Source organism: Mycteria americana, chromosome 1 (assembly GCF_035582795.1).
Source record: "Mycteria americana isolate JAX WOST 10 ecotype Jacksonville Zoo and Gardens chromosome 1, USCA_MyAme_1.0, whole genome shotgun sequence".
In the NCBI taxonomy this organism is placed as follows: domain Eukaryota; kingdom Metazoa; phylum Chordata; class Aves; order Ciconiiformes; family Ciconiidae; genus Mycteria; species Mycteria americana.
Genome location: NC_134365.1, coordinates 33,875,752 through 33,902,489, shown reverse-complemented (window position 1 = coordinate 33,902,489; position 26,738 = coordinate 33,875,752). Strand labels below are relative to the sequence as shown.

The 26,738-nt window shown below is 38.8% G+C and overlaps 1 protein-coding gene across 1 annotated transcript in view; it reads left to right on the top strand.

The window, feature by feature from the left end:
• Positions 1-19,729, top strand: part of ADAMTS20 (ADAM metallopeptidase with thrombospondin type 1 motif 20) — a 105,425-nt gene extending 85,696 nt beyond the window's left edge. Inside the window, exons 29-39 of the mRNA XM_075494266.1 lie at positions 8,190-8,357; positions 9,624-9,797; positions 12,718-12,888; positions 13,549-13,749; positions 13,884-14,013; positions 14,183-14,277; positions 14,376-14,470; positions 14,878-15,011; positions 15,751-15,842; positions 18,494-18,598; positions 19,251-19,729. Coding sequence (XP_075350381.1) covers positions 8,190-8,357; positions 9,624-9,797; positions 12,718-12,888; positions 13,549-13,749; positions 13,884-14,013; positions 14,183-14,277; positions 14,376-14,470; positions 14,878-15,011; positions 15,751-15,842; positions 18,494-18,598; positions 19,251-19,340 — 1,455 coding nt within the window. The 3' untranslated portion in view covers positions 19,341-19,729. The remainder of the gene's footprint in view (positions 1-8,189; positions 8,358-9,623; positions 9,798-12,717; positions 12,889-13,548; positions 13,750-13,883; positions 14,014-14,182; positions 14,278-14,375; positions 14,471-14,877; positions 15,012-15,750; positions 15,843-18,493; positions 18,599-19,250) is intronic.
• The last annotated feature ends 7,009 nt before the right edge of the window (positions 19,730-26,738 follow it).

Genomic DNA, 26,738 nt, shown 5'->3' with positions numbered 1-26,738 from the left:
GAAAATACCTTTTAGCTTTTGTAATGTTTTATCCTTTTTCAGCACTATTGTTGTGGCTTAACCCCGGTAGGCAGTTAAGCCCCACACAGCCGCTCGCTCACTCCCTCCCCCCCACAGTGGGATGGGGGAGAGAACTGGAAGGATAAAAGCGAGAAAACTCGTGGGTTGAGATAAAGACAGTTTAATAGATAAAGCAAAAGCTGTGCCAACAGGCAAAGCAAAATAAAGAATTCATTCATTACCTCCCATCAGCAGCCATCTCCAGGAAAGCAGGGCTCCATCACACGTAATGGTTACTTGGGAAGACAAACGCCATCGCTCCAAACATCCCCCTTCCTTCTTCTTCTCCACAGCTTTTATTGCTGAACACAGTGTCATATGGTCTGGGATATCCCTTTGGTCAGCGGGGGTCAGCTGCCCCACCTGTGTCACCTCTAAACCTCTTGTGCACCCCCAGCCTACTTGCTGGCAGGGCAGCGTGAAGAGCAGAAAAAGCCTTGATGCTGTATAAGCACTGTTCAAAAATAAATAAAATATCCACATTATCAACACCGTTTGTCACAAATCCAAAACATTGCACCATGCGAGCTACTATGAAGAAAATTAATTCTATCCCAACCAAAACCAGTACAGTTACAGTACTACTTTTAGTCACAGTCATTTATATTTTAAGTCCCTTAATAGCTAATATGCATATGAAGAGAAACTGCTATATGCTTTGCATCTACTGCTCTGTTTTTCAGATCCATAAGCCCACTGAGCTACCAGCTAAATTACACAAAATACTCCCTTGAAACAAAAGGTTAAGAAAATTCAGAACAAAATCCACCAAATAATCCAAGGTCTTCAGCTTTTCAATGAAATAATAACAATAGCAAAAGAATCAAGAAGTTTTGGGTGAAATTCTGCATGTCAGCTGCAGAAAGAGCCTTAATTTGGTAGGAACTGGTGATGGCATGCCTGTCTGCGGGTCCGTCTGTGCCACAGAAAGCACTAGGAGTTCTGTCAGGCTGATCCTCACAGAACTTTATTACTATGAAAAAAACCCCAAACAGATGAATCCTCGTTACCAGTGTTATGAAATGACTTTGAACAACAGTAATCAAGTCCAGCTTTTTACTGTAGTTTTATGTTTTTAAAAGAATCTGACATATGGGAAATATTACTTTAGCCAATGTTGAGTCAAGTGCTAGAATTTCTGTGTCAAACTGTTACAGGATGGTTTTTTCAACTTGCATTTTTTTAAAGAAATGTTCACATTTCTTTTGAAATTTAAGGTTCTTATGGATTTTTTTTTCTACACATGCAATCTGCAGAAAATGTATGGAAAATGTACTTTCCATAAGCCTCCAATTGCGTGGAATGGCATACAAGCGAAGCCACATAATAGACGTGTTGAGCTATAAGGACTTCGTTGTTCTTGACCATGTTCAAGTTTGAATGGAAGGAGATCAAGCAGCAAGGGAGTTAAGTGCAGTTGTACTTTCCCCAGTCAGGAGAGTTAAGCCTTGAGAAGATCACTACCAGAGCATCTCACAGAACAGAGTGGGCACCAAGCAGTGAGAGGACCATATTCCACAGATAGTGTGTAATAACACGTTAGGAGCTCCAAGAAGGAACACAGGCTTATGACGGGCAAAAGTCAGCCTTGTAAGAAACGCGCTCTAAGCTAGACACGCTGAAAGGACCTGAGTGGCTTCCAGAGCACAGAACAAGGCCTCTCTCCTGTACAAGTGAGAATGTGATGCTTCTTACTGATGATACAAAGCTGAAAGGAAGATAGTTGGACAGGTGTCTTAGGTCAGTGTGTGCAATGTGCAGCTCTAAGGAGAACACTGATGGTGGGGATGGAGCTCAGTGCAAGATGCCTCCCCGTAAGCTGTATTTAGATGCCTTGAGCCACTTGGGAGTCCCACTTGGGGATCTTCTATGGAACCTATAGTTTTCATTCAAAGAACTGTTTCACAGAGCTATGCTCTGCCCTTTAGAAAAGTTAAGAGGCATCCCCAGTTTATATTGATTAAAGCTTTTGATTCAGCATTTGAGAGACCTGGTTTCCTTTCTTTGGTATTCATTCTCTGTGCTGGAGGACAGGCAACCCTTATCTACTTGTCAGGAGTCTCCAGTGAGAAGCTGTATTGGACAGGAATAGTCTTCATTTCTCTTGCTGAAGGTGGGTCACTATCCAGTAAAGAACACAGCTGAGCTTGCCGGCATCTGATGCCAAGGCATTCTGGGAGGAAATGGTCCCTTTAAGAACTATTTTCATATATTATCTAAGGAATGAAGCCAGAATATCTCTAGTTTCAGGAGAATACTGTACCTACAGAATAATATGCCCTCTTGAACTTTCCATTGATGATCCTGGATCATCTACATCCAGGGTGAGTGCATTAGCTTTTTCATGTGTTAAAGAAAAAAAAAATTAGGAGCATTTCTCTTTCTTTAGCTGCACTATAAATATCATCTACCACTGTGTTTTGTAATGTGCCTCATTCGCCTGCTGTGTGCTCAGTGTACTCTTAGAGCAATTGCTTTCTTTTTTTAACGTGTTAGTGGAAATAGAAGTAAATCTGTTTTCGGGATGCTGGTGGTCCTTATGGGCATGTAAAGCGCTGAGCTGGTCAGTCTGTTAAAAGGATTATGCATGCTTGTAGAATTAGACTGTTCAGCAGCAAAGGAAATTTTTAAGGTCTTTGGCTCAGGGCAGCCTAGGTGCTTCTGTAACTGACTAGACTTCAGTAAAGCCTTTGACACGGTTTCCCACGGCATTCTCCTGGAGAAACTGGCTGCTCATGGCTTGGACGGGTGTACTCTTCGCTGGGTAAAGAACTGGCTGGACGGCCGGGCCCAGAGAGTGGTGGTGAATGGAGTTTACTCCAGTTGGCGGCCGGTCACAAGCGGTGTTCCCCAGGGCTCGGTGCTGGGGCCAGTTCTGTTTAACATCTTTATCAATGATCTGGACGAAGGGATCGAGTGCACTCTCAGTAAGTTTGCAGACGACACCAAGTTGTGTGGGAGTGTTGATCTGCTGGAGGGTAGGCAGGCTCTGCAGAGGGACCTGGACAGGCTGGATCGATGGGCTGGGGTGAATTGTATGAGGTTTAACAAGGCCAAGTGCAAGGTCCTGCACTTGGGCCACAGCAACCCCATGCAACGCTACAGGCTTGGGGAAGAGTGGCTGGAAAGCTGCCTGGCAGAGAAGGACCTGGGGGTGTTGGTTGACATCCGCCTGAATATGAGCCAGCAGTGTGCCCAGGCGGCCAAGAAGGCCAATGGCATCCTGGCCTGTATCAAAAATAGCGTGGCCAGCAGGACTAGGGAAGTGATTGTGCCCCTGTACTCGGCACTGGTGAGGCCGCACCTCGAATACTGTGTTCAGTTTTGGGCCCCCCACTACAAGAGGGATATTGAGGTACTGGAGCGCGTACAGAGAAGGGCAACGAAGCTGGTGAAGGGTCTGGAGCAGAAGTCTTATGAGGAGCGGCTGAGGGAGCTGGGACTGTTTAGCCTGGAGAAAAGGAGGCTGAGGGGAGACCTCATCGCTCTCTACAACTACCTGAAAGGAGGTTGTAGAGAGGTGGGGGTCGGTCTCTTCTCCCAGGTAACAAGTGATAGGACAAGAGGAAATGGCCTCAAGTTGCGCCAGGGGAGGTTTAGACTGGATATTAGGAAATTTTTCTTCACCGAGAGGGTTATCAAGCATTGGAACAGACTGCCCAGGGAAGCGGTTGAGTCGCCATCCCTGGAGGTATTTAAAGGACGTTTGGATGAGGTACTTAGAGACATGGTGTAGTGGTGGTTTTTGGCAGTGTTAGGTTTATGGTTGGACTCGATGATCTTAAAGGTCTTTTCCAACCTATATGATTCTGTGATTCTGTGATTCTGTGATACGTATACAAGGCTTTAAGAATAACAATCCCGGAATTAGCTGCCTAAATTTTGTCAAAATCCCACTGAAATTGTAAAGAGTCTGATCCTTAGAGTTTTTTAGGTTTCTCTTCCTCACACTGATGTTGGTGGGAGATGCCCGCTGCAGCAGGTATGAGAATCTGGGCCAGTGGAACCACGCTGAACCCAATTCCAGGAGACGCAGTATCCCAAGCACCTGATTCAAGCAAAGCTGCTTGGACCTACTGCTTAGTTTGGCAGTTTACTTGGGTTTAAGTTTGGGCAATCTTATTTAAGCAGAGGTTTACAGCTGCTTAATGTCTGGGGTTTTTTTAGCTTTGAAAAGTATCAGGATTTTTCATTCCTTCAGTGAAACAACAAACACACATTAATGTAATGAATTAAACATCAGTGTTCTTTCATGACTTAAGTAAAAAAAAAAAACCCAAACCCACAAAACAACAATGACAAAAAACCCCCAACAATTTTAAAAGCTCATAAGTTGAAACCCATAATATTAAGATACCAGTGACTTACCTCTTGCACAGTGCAGTTTCTTTTTTCAGTATAAGATCTATTCAACAGGAGGTTTGGATACACGGAAACCCAGGATCAGATCTGTAACTTGATGAATATGTGAGAGGATAAGACAGGAAATTTATATACAGAAATGCTGTCTGTATTTCTGGAAAACTTACACTTTGTAAGGATTTAATGCATTTAAGATTTTTCAACATATTCCCAACCTGTTGAACATGTCTTTTTAAGTTGTTAAAGATAACATTAAATTAACATGGAGTGAAAAAACTCCCTGGAAAAAGTTATTTAAATGTGGATATTTTCTTGATATGAGTTGGCAACATTCTGTAGCTTACTGTCTCTTACAGCAAGGAAAAAAAAAAATCAGATTATTTATCCAAAGTTACATTACTGGAAAGTTAAATTATATTCCTTATAATTAAATGAATTTTTTTGAATACAAAAATATTTTAAAAATAATTTCTACCTACAAGTTTTAAGTATCTTTCATTTGTGTTTCTGCATTTAACATTAAGATAACAATAGGTTTCAGCTAGCTTGGGTAATCAAAGCTAAGCAGGATCTAAGTGAAAGGAAGTTTAAGTAGTATTTGAAATAACTGTTCATAAAATCTCTGTTATTCTTAACATCTGAACTGGTATTCTCCTTTCTGAACTCTCTCTTCAGCTTCCCATCTAATATGATTGAAAATAAATGTGGATTCTCTTAATTCCTGTATAATTGTATTCTAATTACAAAATTCAGTAGAACATCTTTATGAAAGAGAACTGCAAATAATCTCTTTATACAGGCATTGCTCTGTAACTACTAAAAATATCTTATAATAGGTTAACTTAACATACAAATCTTCAATTTCTTTCTTCAGAAGAAAGAATAGCACAAATTATAAACATTAAATTAGGCCATTTAAATATAAAAGAGATGTAACTCAGTTGAGTTTGGACCAATGAAGAGAGAAAAAAAAAAAAACCCACAACAAAAAAACCCCAGACCCAGTTCTAACCTGTTTAGAAGTAAAAATGTGCTGTTGTATCTAGCGGGTAGAGATACTATTGGAAGATCTTTAGAAGACTGAGATGCAGGGTAAGAGATTTCTTTGCATAATCTATTGCTATTAGCAGCCATTAGCCCTGTACAATAAATCTCACTTTTGTTGAATAAGATATCTGCACAAGCTGTATAAACAAATATGTGTATATGCTGAAAAGTGGTGTCTTAATGCTGAGGGCAATGAGAAATTAAAGAGTGAGATTATTCTGTGCTGTGGTAGTCTCACCTCCTGAAGCGGAGACTTCTTAGGACGCCTTCTTTGGTTGGAGTTCCCAGTCTGGAATGCCATCCCCACAAGGACTAGAAGGGCTCTGTCAGATGGCCCTCTGGAGCTTAATTTAGGCTTCACAGGGGAAAGCCATTGAGGAACAGGGGCATGTGGTGTTTTCCTAACACATCATAGAAGGAGGTTAAGTAATTCTGTGCTGCGCTTTACTCACATACTACTGAAGAATAAAAAGGATAATAATAATAACAATAATAATAATAATAATAATAATAATAATGAAGAAACTTCAGAATTTAGGGGTCCTTTATGTCTACATTTTATGATTGAAATTCCTGAAAACAAGCTTTAAGGGAGAGTAGAATCAATTATCAAGATCCTATCAGTATTTTAATTTTCATGCATACATGTTATCTTGCCTTCTTTGATAATTAAATCCTCTGAATTCAGAGCTGAGTTTTCTGAAGGGCTTTTATAATGATATGGTTTGCAGAGTTTTAAGTTTTCTGACCTACATTATTCATAGATAAAAGTTTCAGGTAATTTTTTGTTATCTTCCTATCTCAAAGTACTTTCTAAATGAATGAAACATATTGTAAAACTACATGAACAGTATTTTAAAATGATAAATTGAAAGGTTTTGCTGAGAGCAAAATGATTTAATTTAGAAACAAACATTCTTATTTACTAGAATTTTATAGGAGACATGTAAAAGGCAAGTTGTAGCCAAATCAGTACTCTTATCTTTTTGCAAATATAATTATAGTTGCATAGGAAAAACATGCTATCCATTGTATTGTGTGATAAATTAAATTTATTGCTTTATTCTGCAAAGATTTAATTTTAAACACATTGGCAGTTTCAATTAAACCTTTACGATTACACCTATGTTTAAGGACACATAGGAATCCCTGTGGTGTTGAGGACAAGTGAGTCAGCTGAGATTCTGTTTAACAAAGTGTAGTTATTGTTATTGTGAAAAATGTTTCTTATCTAGCAGTTTAATTTATTATAGTTGCTTGTCCTGTATTTTAAAAGCTTTTCTCCAGCTGTTCTCAGGCAAATTTGCCAGGTTTTGTACTGAAAGCTGTATGGCCTGAACTTCATTTCCTGAAAATAGATTTAATGAATTTCCAATTCAAAAAATACCATTTCCTGAAAATGTATTTAAAAGTGCTTGGTTAAGTTAGCGTGTAATGCTAGTGACGTAGATGGTGATGTACCATAAAAGGAAGAGAAATAATTTTGGTGCTTTAGAAGAAAGTCTATCTTTAAATCATTTTTTCACATCCACTTAGAAATTAAATTTTGATTTGAATATTAATTCTCTACCTGATTGTGTAGGAAATGTTTGTCCAAGTGTAAAATCAAGTACGGAGGAAATTCTAGAACAAATTAAGCATGTTCTCTTTCCAGACAGAAAAGGAATTGTCTCCATTGATCAAAACTCCATTTGACAGGATGATGTAAAATAGGAAGATTAATTACAAGATTAAAAAAAAAAAACAACAAAAAAAAACCCAAAACCAAAACAAACTTAAGTGCTTACATTCGCAATGCTTATGGTCCAAGATAAGTCAACTGAGTAGCCACCTAATTTGGAAGTGCTTCAGATGTTCCTTGTTTGATGGAAAGTTCCCTAGGACCTTAGGTTCCTTAGGATTGAAGAATTAAATTCAAACCGCACTAAAGTCCCACAGCAGTCCAGCAATTTAGCAGAGGAATGGCCCTTTCTCCAGAAGAGACCAATCTGTCACACGTGCTCTAATCACGGCTGGTGTGTACTGCCAGGGTGGGTTTCACAAAATGTGTCTGCAGCCCCGTTGGTTTTACGTTGGAGGGAGGGAGGGAGGTCCTAGAGCCAGTCGTGTATATCATAACAACTTTCTGGAGGAAACAGGATACCAAGGCGGCGGGGCAAGGCCATGCTTCCAAGGACTGCACCATAACCTATAGTGTCTACTTTATACCTCTTCTCTTGCCTGTTTGTCACATACAGCAAGATACCCAAAGCTCATGGAAGGGAAGTGCCAGAGCAAACATGACTTCGTAGCCTAGTACCTGGAAACACGCGTACCCACGATTTTGCATTTTCCTTTCTTTAATGCTTATGATAAGCATCATGCTTACATGAAAATAGCAATATACATACTGGAAACAGAAGGCTGCTAGAGTATGTTCTTGTGAGATTGTAATATCAAGCGGTCTCCTGCATGGATACGGATGGCTGAGCTCAGGTATTTGTCAATGATGACATCAATGAATGAACAAGACGTGAGAGATGTTTGGCATCTGATCAGTAATGCTCAGTATGAGAGAGCTTACACAGAAATTTCAGATACGTACAGTAGATCTTCTGTCATAATACCGAAACTTTTTCCTGTAATCATAGAGTCCATTTTGGGCAAGGCCGCAGCTTCCTCTAGTTTTCTTACTACTTTGAGATTTTTAGCAAAGTAATGAAATACACTTCTCTTTGCAGTGTTCTGTTTCCTGTGGAAAAGGTTTGAAGTTTCGTGATGTGCATTGTTTTAATAGCTTCCAAGCTAAAATAGAAGAAGGAAACTGCAGACATTTGAAAAAACCACGGACGTACAAAGTATGTAGAGCTGGAAGATGTCCTGCTTGGAAGGCCAGCAGATGGAAGGAGGTATGTAAAATCTGCTATAGTTATATTCTCTATGAGAGTACAAAACAAGATCATATTCATGACACACTGCTTCAATGGAAATAAATGTCAGGAAGTTTTTTCTTATGCACATCGTAATGAGGTCTACAAATTAGCGAGTAGTTAGTTATATTTTCTTTTTTTTAAGAGTAATTAAAAGTAAATATCTGTGAAAACTGAAAGTATTTAGTAATCTGAACTTAGGACTGGATAGGTACTTAAGGCTTTCCTCAACTTACCTTGTAAATTCAAAATAACAGTAAATTTTTAAAGTTTACTTCTTACCTTCAGTGATGAATTCAGCAGTATCACTGTAATTGCTGTCATAGTCTGAATACTGAAGTGAAGCCAGGTTTGTGGGGGAAGGACAAGAAAAAGGGTTTGTGGGCACAAATACTGGCCTTTTCCCTGGTTTGGTCTTGTAAAAGTTCTCTTGTTGTGAAATTGTGTGTAGCTGAGCACATGGCAATATTTTGCATTTCACTCACTCTTGCAAAATATAATTCCCCGCATTGACAAAGACACATTACCACTCTCCACAATTTGGCCACCCTTGATAGAGCAACATCTACTTTATGATTAAGCTTGAGTCTTTAGGTAGCTTTAGGACCTAACCGTGCTTCTGACTGGGGTAAAAGGGGGCTGTCTATCTCAGCAAGCCTTAGTGTTGTAGTGAAATACCTTTGGCCAGGAAGGAGGAAAGGAGGCATGTGGCAGGAAGGATCTGAACCTTTTTAAGCTCCTCGGGATTCAAAATCCTTAGTACTACCTGCAAAAGAAAGAGAAGTATCCTCAAAATACTGCACCATTTGCAAGATTTTTCTAAGCTGAAATACTGAGGTTTTTTTCTTTCATTTTAATAATTGCATTTTAAAACAACAGACAAGTCAGTCTCTAATAAAGGAATGATGTAAACTCAGAACTTAAACTGTTTGATCTTGCAAAAATGTAGACTTTTGCTTTGCATATGCCTATAGTGATTGTTCCTACTGTGAATTAAGATAAGCAGAAAGATCAGTTTAGGTAACTCAGATGTATTTATTTTCCATATTTCTTACAAATTTTGATTTTACTTGTAGTTTTACATTTTCAACATAAATTTCTTCAGATACAATGAAACACTAGTATGATAGGGGCTGTGAAGTACATTTTAAATAATATCCTAAGAACTTGTGATAACGGCAATGGTACCACCTTCTGGGGACTGTCTCGTTTCACACTGACATAACTAATGTTGATCAATTTTAGTGTTCTGTGTCCTGTGGAGTGGGGATTCAGCGAAGGGACATCTACTGTCAGCTGAAGGGCCTGGGTCAAGGGGACGAAGCAATGTGTAATCGTGATACCCGGCCCGCTAGCGAGAGGCATTGCTGGCTGCCTGCCTGCATGCGGTACCAGTGGTTGGCAGATGAATGGGAAGATGTAAGTGAGGCTTTCAACTTGTATGAAGTAACGGAGTGATGCCATAAATTTTATTCTTTTTTTTTTTTTCCCCACATTTGGATACATTTCTAATAGCTGTTATGTTGCAGAATAACAGGTGACCGTGCTGGATGTTTTGAAGGTCAAGCTTGCAAAACTAAAAAGAGTGATAAAAAATGTCGAAGGCTTTGTTTACTCTCTTATACAGGATTTGCTTGTCTACTGTTGTAGACAAAAGCTCTGGTGGGGCTCTGAGCAGGTCCCTATTGATAGAACTGTGTAATTTGAATATAAAGTTCTTTACATAGTGCATAAAATATTTAATAAAACATCATTATGAAATATCATTTTAAAAATCACTTTTTAAGAATAGAAATACAAATGAAATGTCAGCTGGGAGTACAAACCTCAGAGGTAAAACCTTTGGACAACAGTGTTTTCAAGAAGATCTGTATGGAAGACTTACCAGAAAAGATAAGAAGCAAAATAAAACTCAGCATTCTCCTGCCAAATATGAAGCAAGATAAGAAAAAAACCCTCACCATTCTCCTAACAAATATACATTTTCATATTTAAGAAAATCTAAAGATACCTCCAGGAGAGAGCTGTCATTTTTAAAGATGTGATGACTATTTTCTACATACTAAAAATTTAATAACTTTTGTATCCAAGTATGCAAACATACAAACATATATAAAGAGAGAGGGAGTGAGAAAACGAAAAATTATGTATAATACCCAAAATGGTGTACAGAAGAGCCTGTCTCTTACTGTAGCATTAAACAAAACCCTAGTTTGTGCAGCTGTGGCATCTTAATAATCTGCACTGTTAAATTTCCTGGGGCAACTCCCCTGAAACTTTGAATATGAAGACTCAAAAGTCTCAGGGACACAATGCTGTAGAAGTGACTGCTGTTAATATATATAAATCATTTGTTGGTGCTCTGAAAAACCTGGGTTATATTCATGCAGTTCGGACGTATATATTTCTCTGTTAAGCTATACTGGGGGAAAGCTGACAATATACATTTCTTCCAAGTGTTCTCTCCTCATATGAAGCTGTTAAAATCAGGAAATAGTGGAAGTGGCTCAGAATGTCCTTTTAGCACAAATATACACTGTCAGAGAATACGGGTGAATTTTCCTTTCCCATCAAACATTTGTATATTCCAGCTGGGTATTCGGAGCTCTCCACTACAAATGCATTGTGTTTCACTACATCTTCCGGCTAGTTCATAACTTCTTCCACACGGATATTGCTGTTTGCTTGAAATGCCTGTGTTCAGTTCCCTTCTCTCACCAGATTCATATATAGCCCTGTACATCTAGAATTAATAGTAGTTTGAGTGTTTATCCATCTGTATTCCACTCCCCGTGCAGTATGTTCTCCACCGAACTCACAATGTTTTGTCCAGCTGTCTCGGCTCTGAGTGCTCGTGTGTCATTTCCTCGCCTCACCAGTCACAGCATAGCAGAAAAATTTCCAGACCTAGCATTTCTCTGGATCACAGCTGGGAGGCTAGCTGATAGCAGCAGCCAGCGTTCTCCTACCAAATGTGCATTTTCATACTAAAGAGAAGAATATCTACAAGACTAATGTATAAAGCATAATGAAAAGGATTCTTCTGCTTGTCCCCATTACCTCATGCCTGGGTTATTCCTTATGTGCCTAATACTCTGAGCTGCTCCATGCCATTAAAAGATCAGGTGTTTCTGTAAGCCAGCTGTATCCATACTCCATCCGCTGATACAAGTCCACAGCAAAGAAGTTACCAAGAGGACGGAGCCAGGCTCTCCACAGTGTCGCATGGTGGGAAGGCAAGAGGCAACGGGAGTAAGGTGAAGCCAGAGAGGTTCAAACTCGATATTATGAAAAACCTTTTCTCCATGAGGACAATTCAGGCAGTTGAATGGGCTGCTCAGGGAATTTGTGCAGTCTCCATCCTTTTGAGTTTTTCAAGATGTGACTTCATGAAGCTAGAGGTTTCCTCTAGCAGAGCTGTTTTACCATACAGCACCTGTTTTTTGCACTTCAAGTTGCCTCTTTGGGTCAATAATAATAAAATTTGAACAATAGGCTTGATCTGTGTGCCAGACCTTGATGAGTATTCTAATTGACTGTTGTTGGGTCCAAATTAGTATTAAGTTAGGTTCAGGTCTGACTGTAGTAGGTGGTGTTATTGATTATTGCCTCTGCTGAGACTGGAGTTTGTGTATTTGAGCCTTCCTTCTTTATCACAGCGAGTTCAAACAGGTTAGTTTAAGCACCCGTAGCTGGGGACATGCTGTTGGCATGTTTTACTTAGCCTGTGCCTCCATTTTTCTGGATTCTGGTAGCAGGGTCTTACCCTGTCCTGGCAGAACCGTGATGACTTTCCATCCCACCAACCTGCCACAAGGGGAGGTCTGAGGCCACTGAGGGCAAAGGCACAGGCTCAAGAGACACTGCTGCCCAAAGCTGCCACTGGCTTCATTAATATGCAGTTTTGTTTTCTTTTGTTTTATCAGTGTGATATCACATACATACTTCCAGGGATTCTTTTTGTTTTGATTTGAAGACCAATTTATTTCTTTCATATTTCACTTAAATCCTTTTTTGGCTCGTTCCTTTTCATACAGAAGAGCTTTGTCACTCAGCCTATCATCTTGGCCTGACATTTTCATTTTCTCCTCAGTCTCACCCAACAGTTAGGGTGTGATGTCATTATACACTATTGGCTTTTTAGCTGATTGGAAGTACCTGAACTTTGAAAACAAAGTAAAGGATTTTGATTCAGTGAGTAATTCAGTCCGACACTGATAACAGATGTCATAAAAGTTGTTGCTGTCTGGGTTTTACTGGTGTGTGGCAATTGGCAAATAACTTTGTTCTGTAGACAGCTAGTTTAAGTACAAAACCTGACTGTTTTTCTTGTACTCAGTGCTCAGCATCATATAGAAGAAAGGAAATACACCGGAAGGTTAAGTGTGTGGATGAAAACCAGCTCCAAGTGGATGAAAGCTTCTGTGATCCTGCCACAAAGCCTCCATCAACCAAAACCTGCAGGATAGCTCCCTCTAAATATGTTGTGCTTACAGCAGAACTGTCACAGGTAAACTAATTATACTACTCGCACATCTTTTATACTTTTACATTTAAGAATGTTATATTGCTGTAAACCCTACATTATGTGTGCAGAGCAAAAAGAAAAAAGTGTATTTTCATCTGAACATGGGTGCCTCAACTTTCTCCACGTTGAACCTTCCAATAAGTCACCAGCTGTGATTTATTGCAATGACTGTTATCAGTCTTCTGGTAGCGCCTGGGACCTATGAACACCAGCTAGAGGATGGCCACCCCTACCACAGGATTCCTTTGCTGGTTCCCAGGACACTCTCTCGCAAGCTGACCTCACTGAAGTAAAAATCTTTTCCTTGATTTCAGTGAAGTGATGGATCAGTGCCTTGTTTCCCTTGCACACCTGCACTACCCCCCTGTGCCTGCCTGTGTATGTACTGCAGCTGAGAGGGAACTGCTCTGGAACCTCTGTGAGCGCTGAGAAAAGGGCAGCATGGGACTTTCCATCTCCTTGCATGCATAACTATTGGAGACCTTCACTTCTGCACACTGATGTACCAGCCCCAAGGTGCCACACATGGGATTACCGGCTTTTGCCAAAGCGAGGATCAGAGCTGACTTATCTGTAGTTGCAATGCTGCAGAAAGGCTCCGTTTCATATTAACAATGCCTGTGCTTGGGGATTTTATTTCAGTGCTCAGCCAGCTGTGGGTTTGGTTACTGGCAGAGGATCACGTACTGTGTTGGAATCCATTCTGTTCAAAATCAGCACGCCCATGGCCTGCGAACTGTAGCATACCGAGAATGCCCAGTAGAGCCATCCCCATACATTTATAAATGTAATATCAAAGGATGTTCACAAGCAGCTACCTGGAGAGTGGGAAAGTGGACCAAGGTGAGTACAGATGTGCAAGCTCATTTTTGATAGCTGCCTCAAACACAAATGAATGCCTAGACTAATTTGCTGACATAATTATGTTAATTATTTACTACCTTCTAAACTAACTCTGGATGGCTATCCACGTCTAGTGCTCAGTGTCTTGCGGAGTGGGGGTAAAGGAGAGAACCGTAGGATGCATGACGGAAAACGGCTTATCCAGTGACTTGTGCCTGCCACGTTTAAAACCAGCTGCCAGAAAGATCTGCCGTGAGGAAGAATGTAAGTGACAGCTGCAATTTTCAGCTGAACTTAATGTTTTCCCAGGTTATTTATATAAAAGCTATAGATTTATCTGGAGCACAAATAAAGCACAAATTATGCAAAAGTAAGTCCTAAAACTAAGCTCTATTTGTGAAATATTAATATGATTTAATCATTCATTTTGAAGGTGAAATTTTTACCACCTGCAAAGATATCCAGATTAAAAAAGGGATTAGAAAGGATGGTGAATACCTACTTAACATTAAGGGAAGGATGATAAAGGTACTCTTAATATTTATGAGTTTTTATGAGCACATATTTTTATGAAATAATATTTTTCTAATAAAGATTTTGCTAAAGGGTTGTATTTTCTCTTGCAGATTTATTGCTCAGGCATGCACTTAGAGAATCCCAAAGAATATTTGACATTGGTAAAAGGTGAAGCAGACAACTTTTCTGAAGTATATGGATTCAGGTACAAAAGTGGTTTTGTAACTTTATGAAGTGCATTTATTTCTTCCAAAATAAAAGAATAAAATAATACTTACTTTTGTGAGAACAGATGAGTAGAAATTTTTTTTCTTGATTTTTCTGTTTTGAATATCCAGGTACTTGAACACAGAAATGCAGAAATGTGGATACTTCCAGGCTGAAATTGTGTTAATTGCACTAAATGATTATAAAAATTTTCTATCTTGACTTTAGTAGAAATGGTGTAGAAATTAGTGTTTCAGTTGAGCGAAGATTAATAGCTGAGCTTCTTGTTCAGTTAGTGGTGTTTAATATTTTTTATGCAGCATAGTGCAGTGCAATTATTTTTCACTACGGTGCTATGTTATGGAAAAATGCCAAAAGGAGAACTAAATCTTTGCTATTCTCTAGATTGCAGAATCCATATGAATGTCCTTTCAATGGAAGCAGAAGGCAAGACTGTGCCTGTCGAAATGATTACCTTGCAGCTGGCTTCACGGTTTTTAGCAAAATAAGATTTGATGTAGCCTCCATGCAAATTAAAAGTAAGCATTTTGGCAGTTTTAGCCCATGTGAGCATTCTATTGAAATTACACTGGTTGTGATTATGAAATTATCATTTGACCTAATTATAGATCCAATTATGCCATTTTTGGACAAACAAAATCCTTCTTTCCTTTAGGAATTCAATGGGAATTTCAAAGAAAAAAAATGGAGAAACCACCACTACTTCCCTTGTTAGTTTGTCCCATGTGGTCAAGAGGCATGAGTCTTGCAGATACATATTTTACATGGGAACTAGCTTCGGTTTCCAAGGTTTTGTTCCCATTATTCCATTTCCTTTTAGTCCCTGGCATGTTTTTCTAGAGAAAGTCTTCCTATGCTGTAGTGAGTCCCGTCTCAGACCTTGATAGACATACTAAATGGATGGGGAATCTCGCAGCACTTTCAAGCCTCTGCCTGAAGGTGGCAAGGTGGCCCACGACCAGCTAGCTTGGAGCTGCATCCAAGTGCACATCCGTCCTCCTCCTAACCCCCTCCTATCTCAGAAAGGAAACTGGGCTTATAGGTTAGTTTGATGTCACATTAACCAAAATGGGCTATTTAAAACATAGCTTGTAAAAAACCAATCAGAACACACACAACCCCCGCCAAACAAACAACAAACAAAAAACCCCCACCCAAAGCAAACCAAAAAACTCCCATGTTAATGCCTTTTCACACTGTTTTCGCCTGACCTTCTAATGCAACAGTTTCAGTGTTGAGTAATTTTCTGTTTTCTAGCCACAGATCTTCTTTTTGCTCAGACTATACTTGGGAGAGCAGTTCCGTTTGCTACAGCTGGAGATTGCTACAGTGCTGCCAGATGTCCACAGGTATTTATGATTTCTTATCCCCTTGAAATGTGCATGTAAGAGGAAGAAAAAAAAAAAACATCTGTGTGACTGGTTTAGAACTGTAAGGTCCTCCTCCAGTAACTTTCCTTTTTGATAATCCTGCAGAATTTTGATCTTTTCTCTGTTTTTCTCCTGACTCTTCATATCTTGGAAGACTACCAGAGGAAATCAATCCTGTTTAGCAGTATAATTTAAAATTTATACATCCATTGGTGTGTCTACATTAGTGTTTATTTTGGATTGGATGGTGCTTTTTAAGTGAATCTCTGTATTGTCCCAGTTTACTTTTTGTTGGTTCACGTCACAGAGCAGTCTTGGAAGACGTGAACAGGATGCCTTCTGGATAAAGCTAAATCAAACAATGAGCTCCAGAAGGGCCTTAATGGACTCCAGCTGCTAAAGAGGATTCAATCTATGGGACTAGATGAGAGTTAATCCAAAGTAAAACCCCAATCTGTGTACTGTATACAGGCATTGGGCTCTCTGGCCCAACATTTTCACTCTACAGATCTGCTCATACTGCAGTGTCCTTCTTGCTAATGCAGGCATAGCCCTAGTCTGAACTAGTCAACCTAGGCTGCCTTTGGAGGCCATTGGCAGAAATAAAATTCCCTAGAAAACAGTTTGGCTAATCCTAGCCTATTAGACACCTTAGGATGTCATCCATCCTCTGGAAGTGCGTATTTCTTTTAACTGATTATAAAGATCGACTAGCTCAGACTTGCCTGGAGGTGAATCCTTGTTGTCCATCTATCCTAGGTGCTTAAACTTAAGACAGGCTATGTGGGTAGACACATTCAAGGGCAGCTAGAGACAATTTGTGCACAATTTATGTACAAGTGAAGTACCTGAGTTAGGCAGACTTAACCCCTGACAAGAAAACAGTTGGAGTTCATTACAGTATTGGATATCTTCGACCTGCAAACTCTTTGGGCTTGGTACAATACACATCTATTTGCCATCTCTAACTTCTGCCTGGAAGTCATTCTGCTTACGTGGTTTTACACTGATGCATTTCCATCTGTAAGATCTGCACAGAAACTAACACTTTTAATGCAGTAAAAAGGCCTCAGTTCCTGCACTCTCAGTCCTTGAAATCTGTTCCTGGCCTTGAGTATGCTGCATGACATGACAGACAGCCGTTAAGCTGTCATTATAATTGTACATAGCACTTCCTATTTATTTTTGCAAAATGATATCACTGTGAATGAAGTTGCTTTGGGCCTGTTAATTTTGGAAAGTGTTCCACACCGTTTGTATGAATTTCCTCCAGATGCTTTATTCATTAAATGGAAATACTCCACTTTTTGGGCACTTGAAGAACAACCTACCCTATCCATATGAGCTTATGTTAGCTCATCCTGAGTATATGAGTACTATAAACACAGCAACTTTACACAGAAGTGCTCTCAAAACAAATCTGCCGTATTGAACAATATAAGACTGAATTTTTATGAAGGAATTTCAGTGAATCACAAGAATACAGGCTGAATGCTGTATTTTTATACATGCATACATACATATACCCACACAAATATTTATATATATATAAAAATATATGTGAATATGACAACATTAAGCGATAAAATACAGAAGCTACCATATGTAATAGTAATGTTATCTTTGCTAAAGCTTTGATCTCAGGATTTAGGCAATTTCAACTAGGTCTGAATACAGAAATTCAGGCCTCCAGTGAATTGTATGGAGGTGTGCAGGAGTTTTCTGATTGTAGTGCTGCCTAAACTGACCATTAGGCTCTTTGTGGAGGTAGTACTTCTTTCCAACATATTGTACTTCTGTGTGAATGCAATTTAATCATTTTATGTACCCCAGTTTGTTTACCAAGGCAGTGCAGTTTGTTGCTTTTAATATATTTCTTATTCTCATATGAACTGACTCTGTTTAAAGGTAGTTTTCAGAGTCTTTATTTGCGTAGGCAGATATTTTAGAATCAATAAACTGTTTGGAATGGTTTGTATTGCAAAACATTCCATTTAGCCATATATTTATTTATTTTAACCTCCACTTATGTTCATGTTCAATTATGTAATTTGGTATACTGAAAAAGAAATGGAAGATAAGATGATGCTTGAACAGTGTGCTTGCAAAAATTTGAGAATTAGATGGCTAAGAAGTGATTAGTCTGTAATTTCCAGATAGCAGTAGGTCCTGACCATGTTATTTCCAAAAAGTTCAGGCACTTTAAAAAAAAAAAAAAAAAAAGTCTTTCATGAAAGCCAGCCTCATTCTTGCATGTTGCAAGTCCATACTTGTTGCAAATTAAAATTTAATATGTAGCAAGGAGGCTAAAATAATTTGAATTGTTTGATGTTAGTTCTGTATTCAGACTCTGCAAACAAATGCTACAGATCAGCTGATGCACAGGTGCTACTTTCTGCAGAATAACTTGTTCATGTGTCTATGTCCTGAGTGTCCAAAAAAAGGGTATAATGCAGTGTAACTAACCCAGGGTAAGTACACACCTTTGAGTACTTAATGTCTAGATATACTAAGTGATACGTGCAGATGTGCCAATGTAAAGTGTTTTAGCTTTTTGAACTGTGTTTATCAGCTCTGTATTTTACCTTTTTCTTTTTTTTTTTTTGTTTTGTTTTGTTTTGTTTTGTTAGGGACAGTTCAGCATTAATTTGGCTGGTACAGGTCTGAAATTATCCAGTACAGTTAGGTGGATTGCTCAGGGCAACTATGCAACTGCTGACATACACAAATCCCACGTAAGTCCATGTTGTTTTCCTTTACCTGCTCTTATGGCTTGGAATATTATGCCTCCAGAGGTGCAAGTGATGACTTTCTAGTGAAGGCCAGTTGTGAATCAAAAATAGTGCTCAAGGTCTCTGACCCATCTAAGTCTTCTTCCACATGTAATGTGAAAACTATGTTTAATCACACCGCCCAGAATCTAATCCAGATCAACACTGCCTGCCTACCCTTCTCTTACTGATTTTAAGAGCCTATTATTATAGTAATCAGGTTAATTAAAAGTTTTGAAGACACCTAATAATACTTTAAAAAACAATAAACACAACACCCAAAAAAACCATTTCATTAAAGATACCCTACTGCAGAGGTTCCTTACAGATTGCTTGCCTCGAACTTGATTCGTGTGGGAAACCAAAAGACCAGCTGAACAAGAACAGTAAGCATGCACAGTTTAAGACAACATTGGATGGTAAGCCGAGAAAGAAGGTATACAGCGATACTGATAAGGGATCTCTGTGCCCCTTTTGCTAATTTGATGCTGTCTCTTGATTTAGTATTTAGTACGATTTGTCAAAAGGTCTATTGTGTGCAAACCTCAAGGAGCTTTTTGCACAACTGTGATTTCAATGGCTTTTTTTGATTGACTGTTCTTTGTCTAATTCCCAGGATGGTACTAAAATATATGGAAGATGTGGAGGATTTTGTGGAAAATGTATTCCTAACACAATTATTGGTCTCCAACTTCAAATACAGTGAGAACTCTGATGTGGTAAGAGCATCAAAGCAGGGACATCTGCCATTTAGGTGCAAATTGTAGGTGCTATGTATATATATTTTTTAATTCTTTCATCTCTGTAATGGTCATTACAGTAATGCTCACTACTAAGAATTCCTGGTTTCTTCAGTGTTTATTCAGGGATGTATTATCTGTTTGTGGGCTAGTGAGTGCATAAATCACAATCATAAACCTTCAGGTTTTAATGGAGAGGCATTAATTCAATGTACGGTATATATTAGGAAGTAAATTGCACTGAGGTTACTACCATGGGTAACACTCTAAATTGTACCATAATTGTAACACTTTACCTGCAACTAATCAGTGCAATTCTTTATGCAGTATTCGGTAAAATTTATACTCTACTGGTTTTCTCGATCAACTGTACTAAAATATAGAAAGGAAACAGTTATTGCTATATAGAGAAGACAGGTAATAATTTCAAATACTTCCAGTTTTGTGAAACCTTTTAGGAATCATCTGTCAACAACTTACAGCAGAAAAGTATATAACCAACATACTTGAGATAGTTTCTATAGATCTGTGTGTTTCTCTGTCAGTAAAAGCATTTTTTCCCCATCCCTTTCATTATATTCTTTGTGGTGCTCTAATACTAGCAGTAATCCTGAGAAGTGTGGTTTAACCTCTGTAGTCTTTCTAGCACATGTTAAACATCTAGGCTTAGTTTTGTTGTGGTTACAGAAAAAGAAAATAAGGAAACAAATTGCTTGGAAATCTGATTTTTAAATCCCTGCCTTTCATCCAAGTATACTGTAAAGGCGGTGTATCCTGTTTACCGTAGCATCTTGTATGTGATTGTATGAACATGTATTTACTTAAACACTTTCCATATACACCTTACTCCTTTATACTGGCCAATGGCATATTAGTAAAGGCTGTAGTGTGTGTCCCTCATATTCCGATTCAACATAATTTTCAATAACCCTAGTGAAAACCCTGGGCAGAGGCAGTATCAAGCCCCACAGTGTTTTTGGTGTCCATCTTTGGCTCTGTTTAATTTTTCAATATTTGTAAACACAGTTTTAACATCTGCTAGTTAAAATTATTTCTTCCAAAAAAGTAAGTGTATGAAATAATTACAAGGTTGAAAAAACAATCTAGTTCTTTGATTTGTTGTTCTGTATTTCTTTACAGTCCAGAACTGTAGAAATATATGCATATAAAGATAACACGTTTCAGGGCCAACTCTCAGGTATTCAGAATAAAATTTTCTGCATGCTTAATAACATACATTATATACCAGATAACTTATACATGCTTTTTCTGACAATATGCATTCTGTAAACCAAATATTTGTTTTGCATGCCAGTACAATTGGTAGATCAAATGGCAGCTATATCATATTTTTGCCCACAAAGAGTTAGCAATATGTATTAATTAAAAACAATACTGTACCACAGAAGTGTAAGCAGCTACTTTTAGATAACACATGTAGGTAATTATTTTGTGATCTCTGCATCAGAAATGTATTTTTGCACTATGTGCCTTATATTAGTTGTAAACATTAATAAGAATATAAAACATTATTTTCCTAGAAATGTTTACATTTATAATTAAATTTGTAATTTATAAAATATTTATATAATAAATATGCTTGTGTGAATGGTACCAGAGTACTTTTGCTTTTTTTTTTTTTGTATCGAACTCTTAGTACAAAACATTGCAAAAACATTTCAACTTGTTTATGCACAGAATAACTACATTCTTAATACCTCTTCACACTAATATACATTGATTTATACTGGAATAACTGCCACAGAAGCAGCTTATAGTCATAGGAATATTTTCCATGGAAACAAATCCTGCTTCAGTGGTACAAACTCCACATCTGTGTGCTCTTTCCAGTCGTTCCCCCATGTTCGCCTATACCTTTCTTGGGGGGTTGCCCTGTAAATTGTTCACTGAAATAATGTAGAAATCTGAAATAATCTTTGTCATCCTTGTGCTAAACTTGGATCAATTCCTTTATAGCATGGTCCCTAAACAACTGCTTTGGCAGAAGGGGAACTGCAGTCTGCCTCCATCCCTGGGAGGACCATTTTCTTTTCAGCCCTGAAACTCCAGTTAAGGGCTAGGAAGTGCTCAGCTCTGCTGCCACAGAATCACTCTGAAAATCCACTACCAGACAGAGTGACTTTTAACCCAATATTCAATGCAGCAAGTTTTTATTGGGTAATAGTAGTGATTTTTGAGTAAAAATGTGTTTTCTACAATTAGAGCAAACCCTGTGGCCCAGCATCAACTTCTGGTCAACAACAAAGAAAAGATGCAAAAAACTACAATACAGTACAGTGCTGTTTTATGCATCTTTTCTTTCTTTTATCCTTGCTTTGGAGTTTCAGCCCTGGTGTAGGGAGAAAGTACTTGTGTGTTGTGGCATTTTGTGAATTCCTTGTGTTAGGATTTTGATTTTGTTGAGAAAAAGGGCTTAATCAATCACCCCATTTCAACTTACTAACTTTTCATCCTGAGGGCAATTTAAGGAAAACACGAGCCTGATGATCAGCTCTGATGAATTTGGAGACGTGATGGTGCTGACATGTTAGAAGGCCCACGCAATAAAATGAGAATCATGGGTTGTACTTGCAGTATTATGTTTCCATCTCCTTTAACTGCCATTGCTGTGGATTTCCATCACACTGGGCAGCCGAGATGCGTGACAGAGTAGCAGGGTGCTCCGTGAGAACGCTGCGAGCTCCACCTCGTGGGTCTGCGTGTGCCGAGGTGCCCACGGCTGGTCACAGTCACACAGCTCTCCAGCTTGGGTCGATGCTTAGGAAATTAAGCACTCAACTGTCCCGTCACTATTCCATACAGAAAAAATAATAATTAAGGAATGGTAATAGTTAAAGATGATTGTAACAATACTTTCTGTTAGATGTCTTCTAGGACACTTTCAATCCCCTCAACAATAGCATAAAATATTAGGTGACACAACTGCACTTGCTTGCTTGTGTGTATGCACACGCACACACATAGTGCTTACCTGAATATTGAATGCTGAAGACGGACTAGGTGTAAATAACCTTGTTGCTCACATTTATCTAACAAAATGTCAGCATGCTATGAAATGCACTCAGCGTGCTATGAAATGGTGTACTGCCATGTGGCAGTACCTTTGACATCTCTTGATGAAGTCTTCGTCTAGATGTCTTTTACCTGCATTTCCCCTAAGGTGATACTGGGGAGGTAGCAGAGGAGCTGGAAACCCTGGCTGTGGGTCCACTAACAGGTCTCCATCCTAGCTGAATTCATCCTGGCGTGGTCTGTTGTGCCACTCTCCCTGTAGAGAGGAGCAGAATACGCCCAGGTGTTTGACCCGGGACATGCGTAAGTGCGTTGTACAAATGTAAGTGTGTTGTACAATGTTCATGGGAAGAGTTGCGACTGTGATTTCAGCATGTGTATGTGTCTATGGGAGTTTCTGATGGATGGTCGTGTATTTTTCTTATCTAACTGAAAGGCTATAATATCCAAGACATACTCGAAAAGATGAAGGCAAGATTTGGGTTTTTTCTTCCACTGCTGTAACCTGGAATATATTTAGCATAACTTCTCAGTTCTGTTGAATACTTGAAATAAACCTTACACGTAACAAGGAGGAGGTTTATGTCTTTGCAGTTTTATTGTAGTAACACATGAGATCCCTGAGAAATTCAGAATCTGAGTAAAATATTACTATCTTGCAAGTGATTTATATATCTTGCAGGGCTTCAAGTAAGATTAGTAAGGAGTGCGAGGGGTTGGTTTTTATTGTTTCCATAAAGAATCAAATAGATTCCCAAAAATTGAAGTTCTGTGGCTATCAAAACTGAACTTGAATCAGGAGCGGAACAGAAATATGCTGTAATATTTTAACCTTAAGTTAAAAAATAGAGAACAGGAAAACTATGTACAAAAATAGTTTTGAAGCAAGATAATTGAATATTTAAATAGGAAATTAATATTAAAATGAGCATTTCTATATAAACATTGCCGCTGAGATTTCATAGTAATCCATGATGGCAGTAAATCTACGTTGGCCTTATTTAAAAATTAAAACAATTTCCAATTGCACTCTAAAGAAGCCCACCGAAACCTTTTCCAAAAATTAACTTTCATGATACAATAGACTTCCATATTTCTACTTTTGTAGAAATTGAACCATGAAATGCCGGAGGCTGCACTTAAATGCCTTTATACTTACTCATGTATTGAACAGTTATGTGGTATCTCCCTCCCTTAATGCAGGGAAAAGTAGGACTGGAGGTCAGCTTGGCAGAACCGCTGGGAGATAATGTCCTCCACGCTAGTAGCAACCCTGAGGTAGCATTCGTATCCTATGGACCAGCTCATGGCCTCTCTTGTAAGGCCTGCTTTGCTCTCCTGTAGTACTTGGTCATCTTTTCCTGAGCCTTTCTGATTCTTCAAGATGGTCTCGTTGTATCTATGCATTGAAAAACCTTTGAGGGGGGCCTGATTTATCAGCCTCTCTCTGTGCTTTGGAAATAGGCTGAACAGATCATAGAAAAAGTCAGGTATTGCTTTTAAAGTGCATTCCTGCTTCACAATACTGGCTTTCCTTCAGACAGAGCAGTAACTGCGATGATAGCAGGGGAAAATTACCTGCATTTTATTCAAACAGAGGAACAAGCTATCTGACTTGGAGTTGAGTCTGACATTTAATCTTCTCCTCCACAGAAGGTGGTTTTCTTTTGCACAATTAAGTTTGTTTTGCAATACCGTAGCTTGAGAGGCTTTTCTGGGCTTTGTTTATCCTGGCTTTAGAGAAGCAATCTGTGCTCTGTTTCTGATAAATTTCTCTTTGTGCTCAGTTATGACAGATATTCCTTTGAATCGACTGTATAAAAATACTGTAGCAGCAGAGCAGAGCAAAGATCTAACTGTATTTATGTCTATATTCTGCCTTTAAACATGAACAGCTGTGCATACATTCATCTGTCTCATGTCTGACGCTGTGCTGCCATCCAGGACCTTTTCCTTTTTAATAAACAAATGTTTCCTTCTTTAATCTGTGTGTGTGTTTTATCTCTGTTCTTGCAACACAATTTTCTTGTCCACATATGTTTTTCAAATCTTATTTGTATAATTAAGCAAAGCATGCAACAGGGAGAACCCGTGCTGTAAATGGTAGAGCACTACTCTCTCTCCGAGTAGCTGCAATCAAACAAGTTAATTCTGTCTTGCGCACCATTACTGTTTTGTTTTGGAAAGCAAAACCCTGCATTTATGAATACTGAAAGACTCTTTTTGAAATCACTGTATGGTCTTATTTTACAGCCCGATTTACAGAAGCAAGGAACATTCAAGGAGAGCTCATGAATTTTCTATATGCAAAAGGCTAGAGTGATTCATAGTGGCAGCATGTATTTATGTCTGGTGGGATGAAATCCTTTTTTGCACTTTAGTTGTCTCTGGCAGTCATTCATTGATCCTGGTAATGACATTCATGGTCAGTTCATCATTCTCCATGAGTTTTTTGATGTTCCTCTGGAAGCTGGAATAATTAAAAATGTGGTGGCACAGAAAATAAATTGAAATTTGTGCTTGTAAAATCAGGGGGTAGAAAGTTTCTTTTTAGTGCTTTGTATTTAAAATGTCTTGCAGAAAAGGCTTGTTGTAAAAACATTTATTTAACACCTCAGTAAAGAAAACAGCAGCCCTGCTAGTATTTGTGTTCCTGGAAGGTCTGCAACTCAAGGCGAAGCAAGCTGCCACCAGTAGCCCCTTTCATCAGGGTTTACAAGGTATTTAGCTAAGAATTCTTTTGCCCTGCAATTATTGTTTTCTGTCTCAGGTTTATTACTACTTTTGCCAGAAAAGTAACACTGTCCCCAGTTCCTTAACTAAATTCCTGCTTGCAACTTCTGAGAGAGGAGGGAAAAACAGGAGTAAATTTGTAGTTGTTACCTCAAAGGGAAAACACACAACCTGTGTGCTAACATAAAGGCAGTACTAGAAAGTGCACAGAAAAAAAATATTTTTTTACTTCTAGAGTCCTCTCTTCCATGCCAGGATTAGAGATTTGTTGCTGCTCTTTCTTATGTGGCCGGGTATATTTTTGGTATTATGCTGCCAAATATTTACTCGGATTATTTTGAGACGGCTCTATGGAGAATGCAGATAGGCAGGCATAAAGGAGGGAGATTTTATTTGGATTGGAAGTACACCCTCCTGCAATGTGTTTGCCTGGCCAGCTGTCGACAGCATTGCTTCATATGAAGTTCAATGTTCAGAATATTTTTGAAGCAGTGAAGTCAATGAACTCTGGAGCACTGTTTCCAGCCGTAGCTCAGACCCCTGTCTAAGCAGAGGGCCAGGGAGGGCTTTATCTCTAAAATGGAAACAAGCTTCTGGCTACCTGAAAAGCTTACCTAGCCCATAATCAAACAAAACCCCCACCATTGTTGTCAGCGCTGTGTTACTGCCATAATAAATTATATATAAGCTATAAGAATCATAAAATTTTAATAAAAAAATATATCTACTGGCAATGCTGTGCTGTGCAGTGTCGTCTTCTCTCTGTTTTGTTCTATGCACCACAAACATTGCTTCGTATCTTTTGGATGAGCCTGACTTTTCTAACCAAAACAACCTTCCTCTGGAGAAATGAGTTGTTCAAAATTTTTTCTTTCTGCTTTAGTCACTGAAAAAAGCGAGGTATTGTATTTTAATGTTATTGCCCTAGAAACACACATTCAAACAACTGTGTATTTAAATATTTCTACCCACCCCCACGTACACACTCCTCATCAAGCCAGTGGCATTTTCCACGTCAGAAGGCAGAAGCTGGCACAAGCATAAGAAGCAACTTGGCAAAGTTTTTGGGTTTTTTTTTGTAATGTGGTACATTACAAAAAAATTTATGTGAATTGGTGTGACCACTGTTCAGTACAATAAAAGGCTTCTGGCTCTGATCCCACAAGTCACCATACCAGGGTGTATTTCTAGCCCTTCACTGAATCCCAATAATACGCGTGTAATTCTGTGCTGGTGCACAGATCTAGTGTGGGGATCCAGTTCCCCATGCTTGAGCCCTCAGACTGTGGGGGTTTTTGGATGTTTGTTCCTGGCCATGTGTCTTCTTCTAGCATTTTGTCCAGGACAAACCACGTGGGTATTTTTCAAAATATACTATTACTAATAGGAATACAGGAGAAATGGTGTAACACAGTAACTCTTGTGGTTTTTTTTTTTTTAATCAGGAGTTGCTGTTCAAAATTTCTGTCTCATTAGAAATGTTGCCAGTTAAATGCCCTATAGCTACACAAGAATTACTTCCTCTGAAAGCAGAAATTTCATGCAAATCTGAGGGAATATTTTGCTTTAAAGGTCTGTCTAGTTGTATACTATGCTGC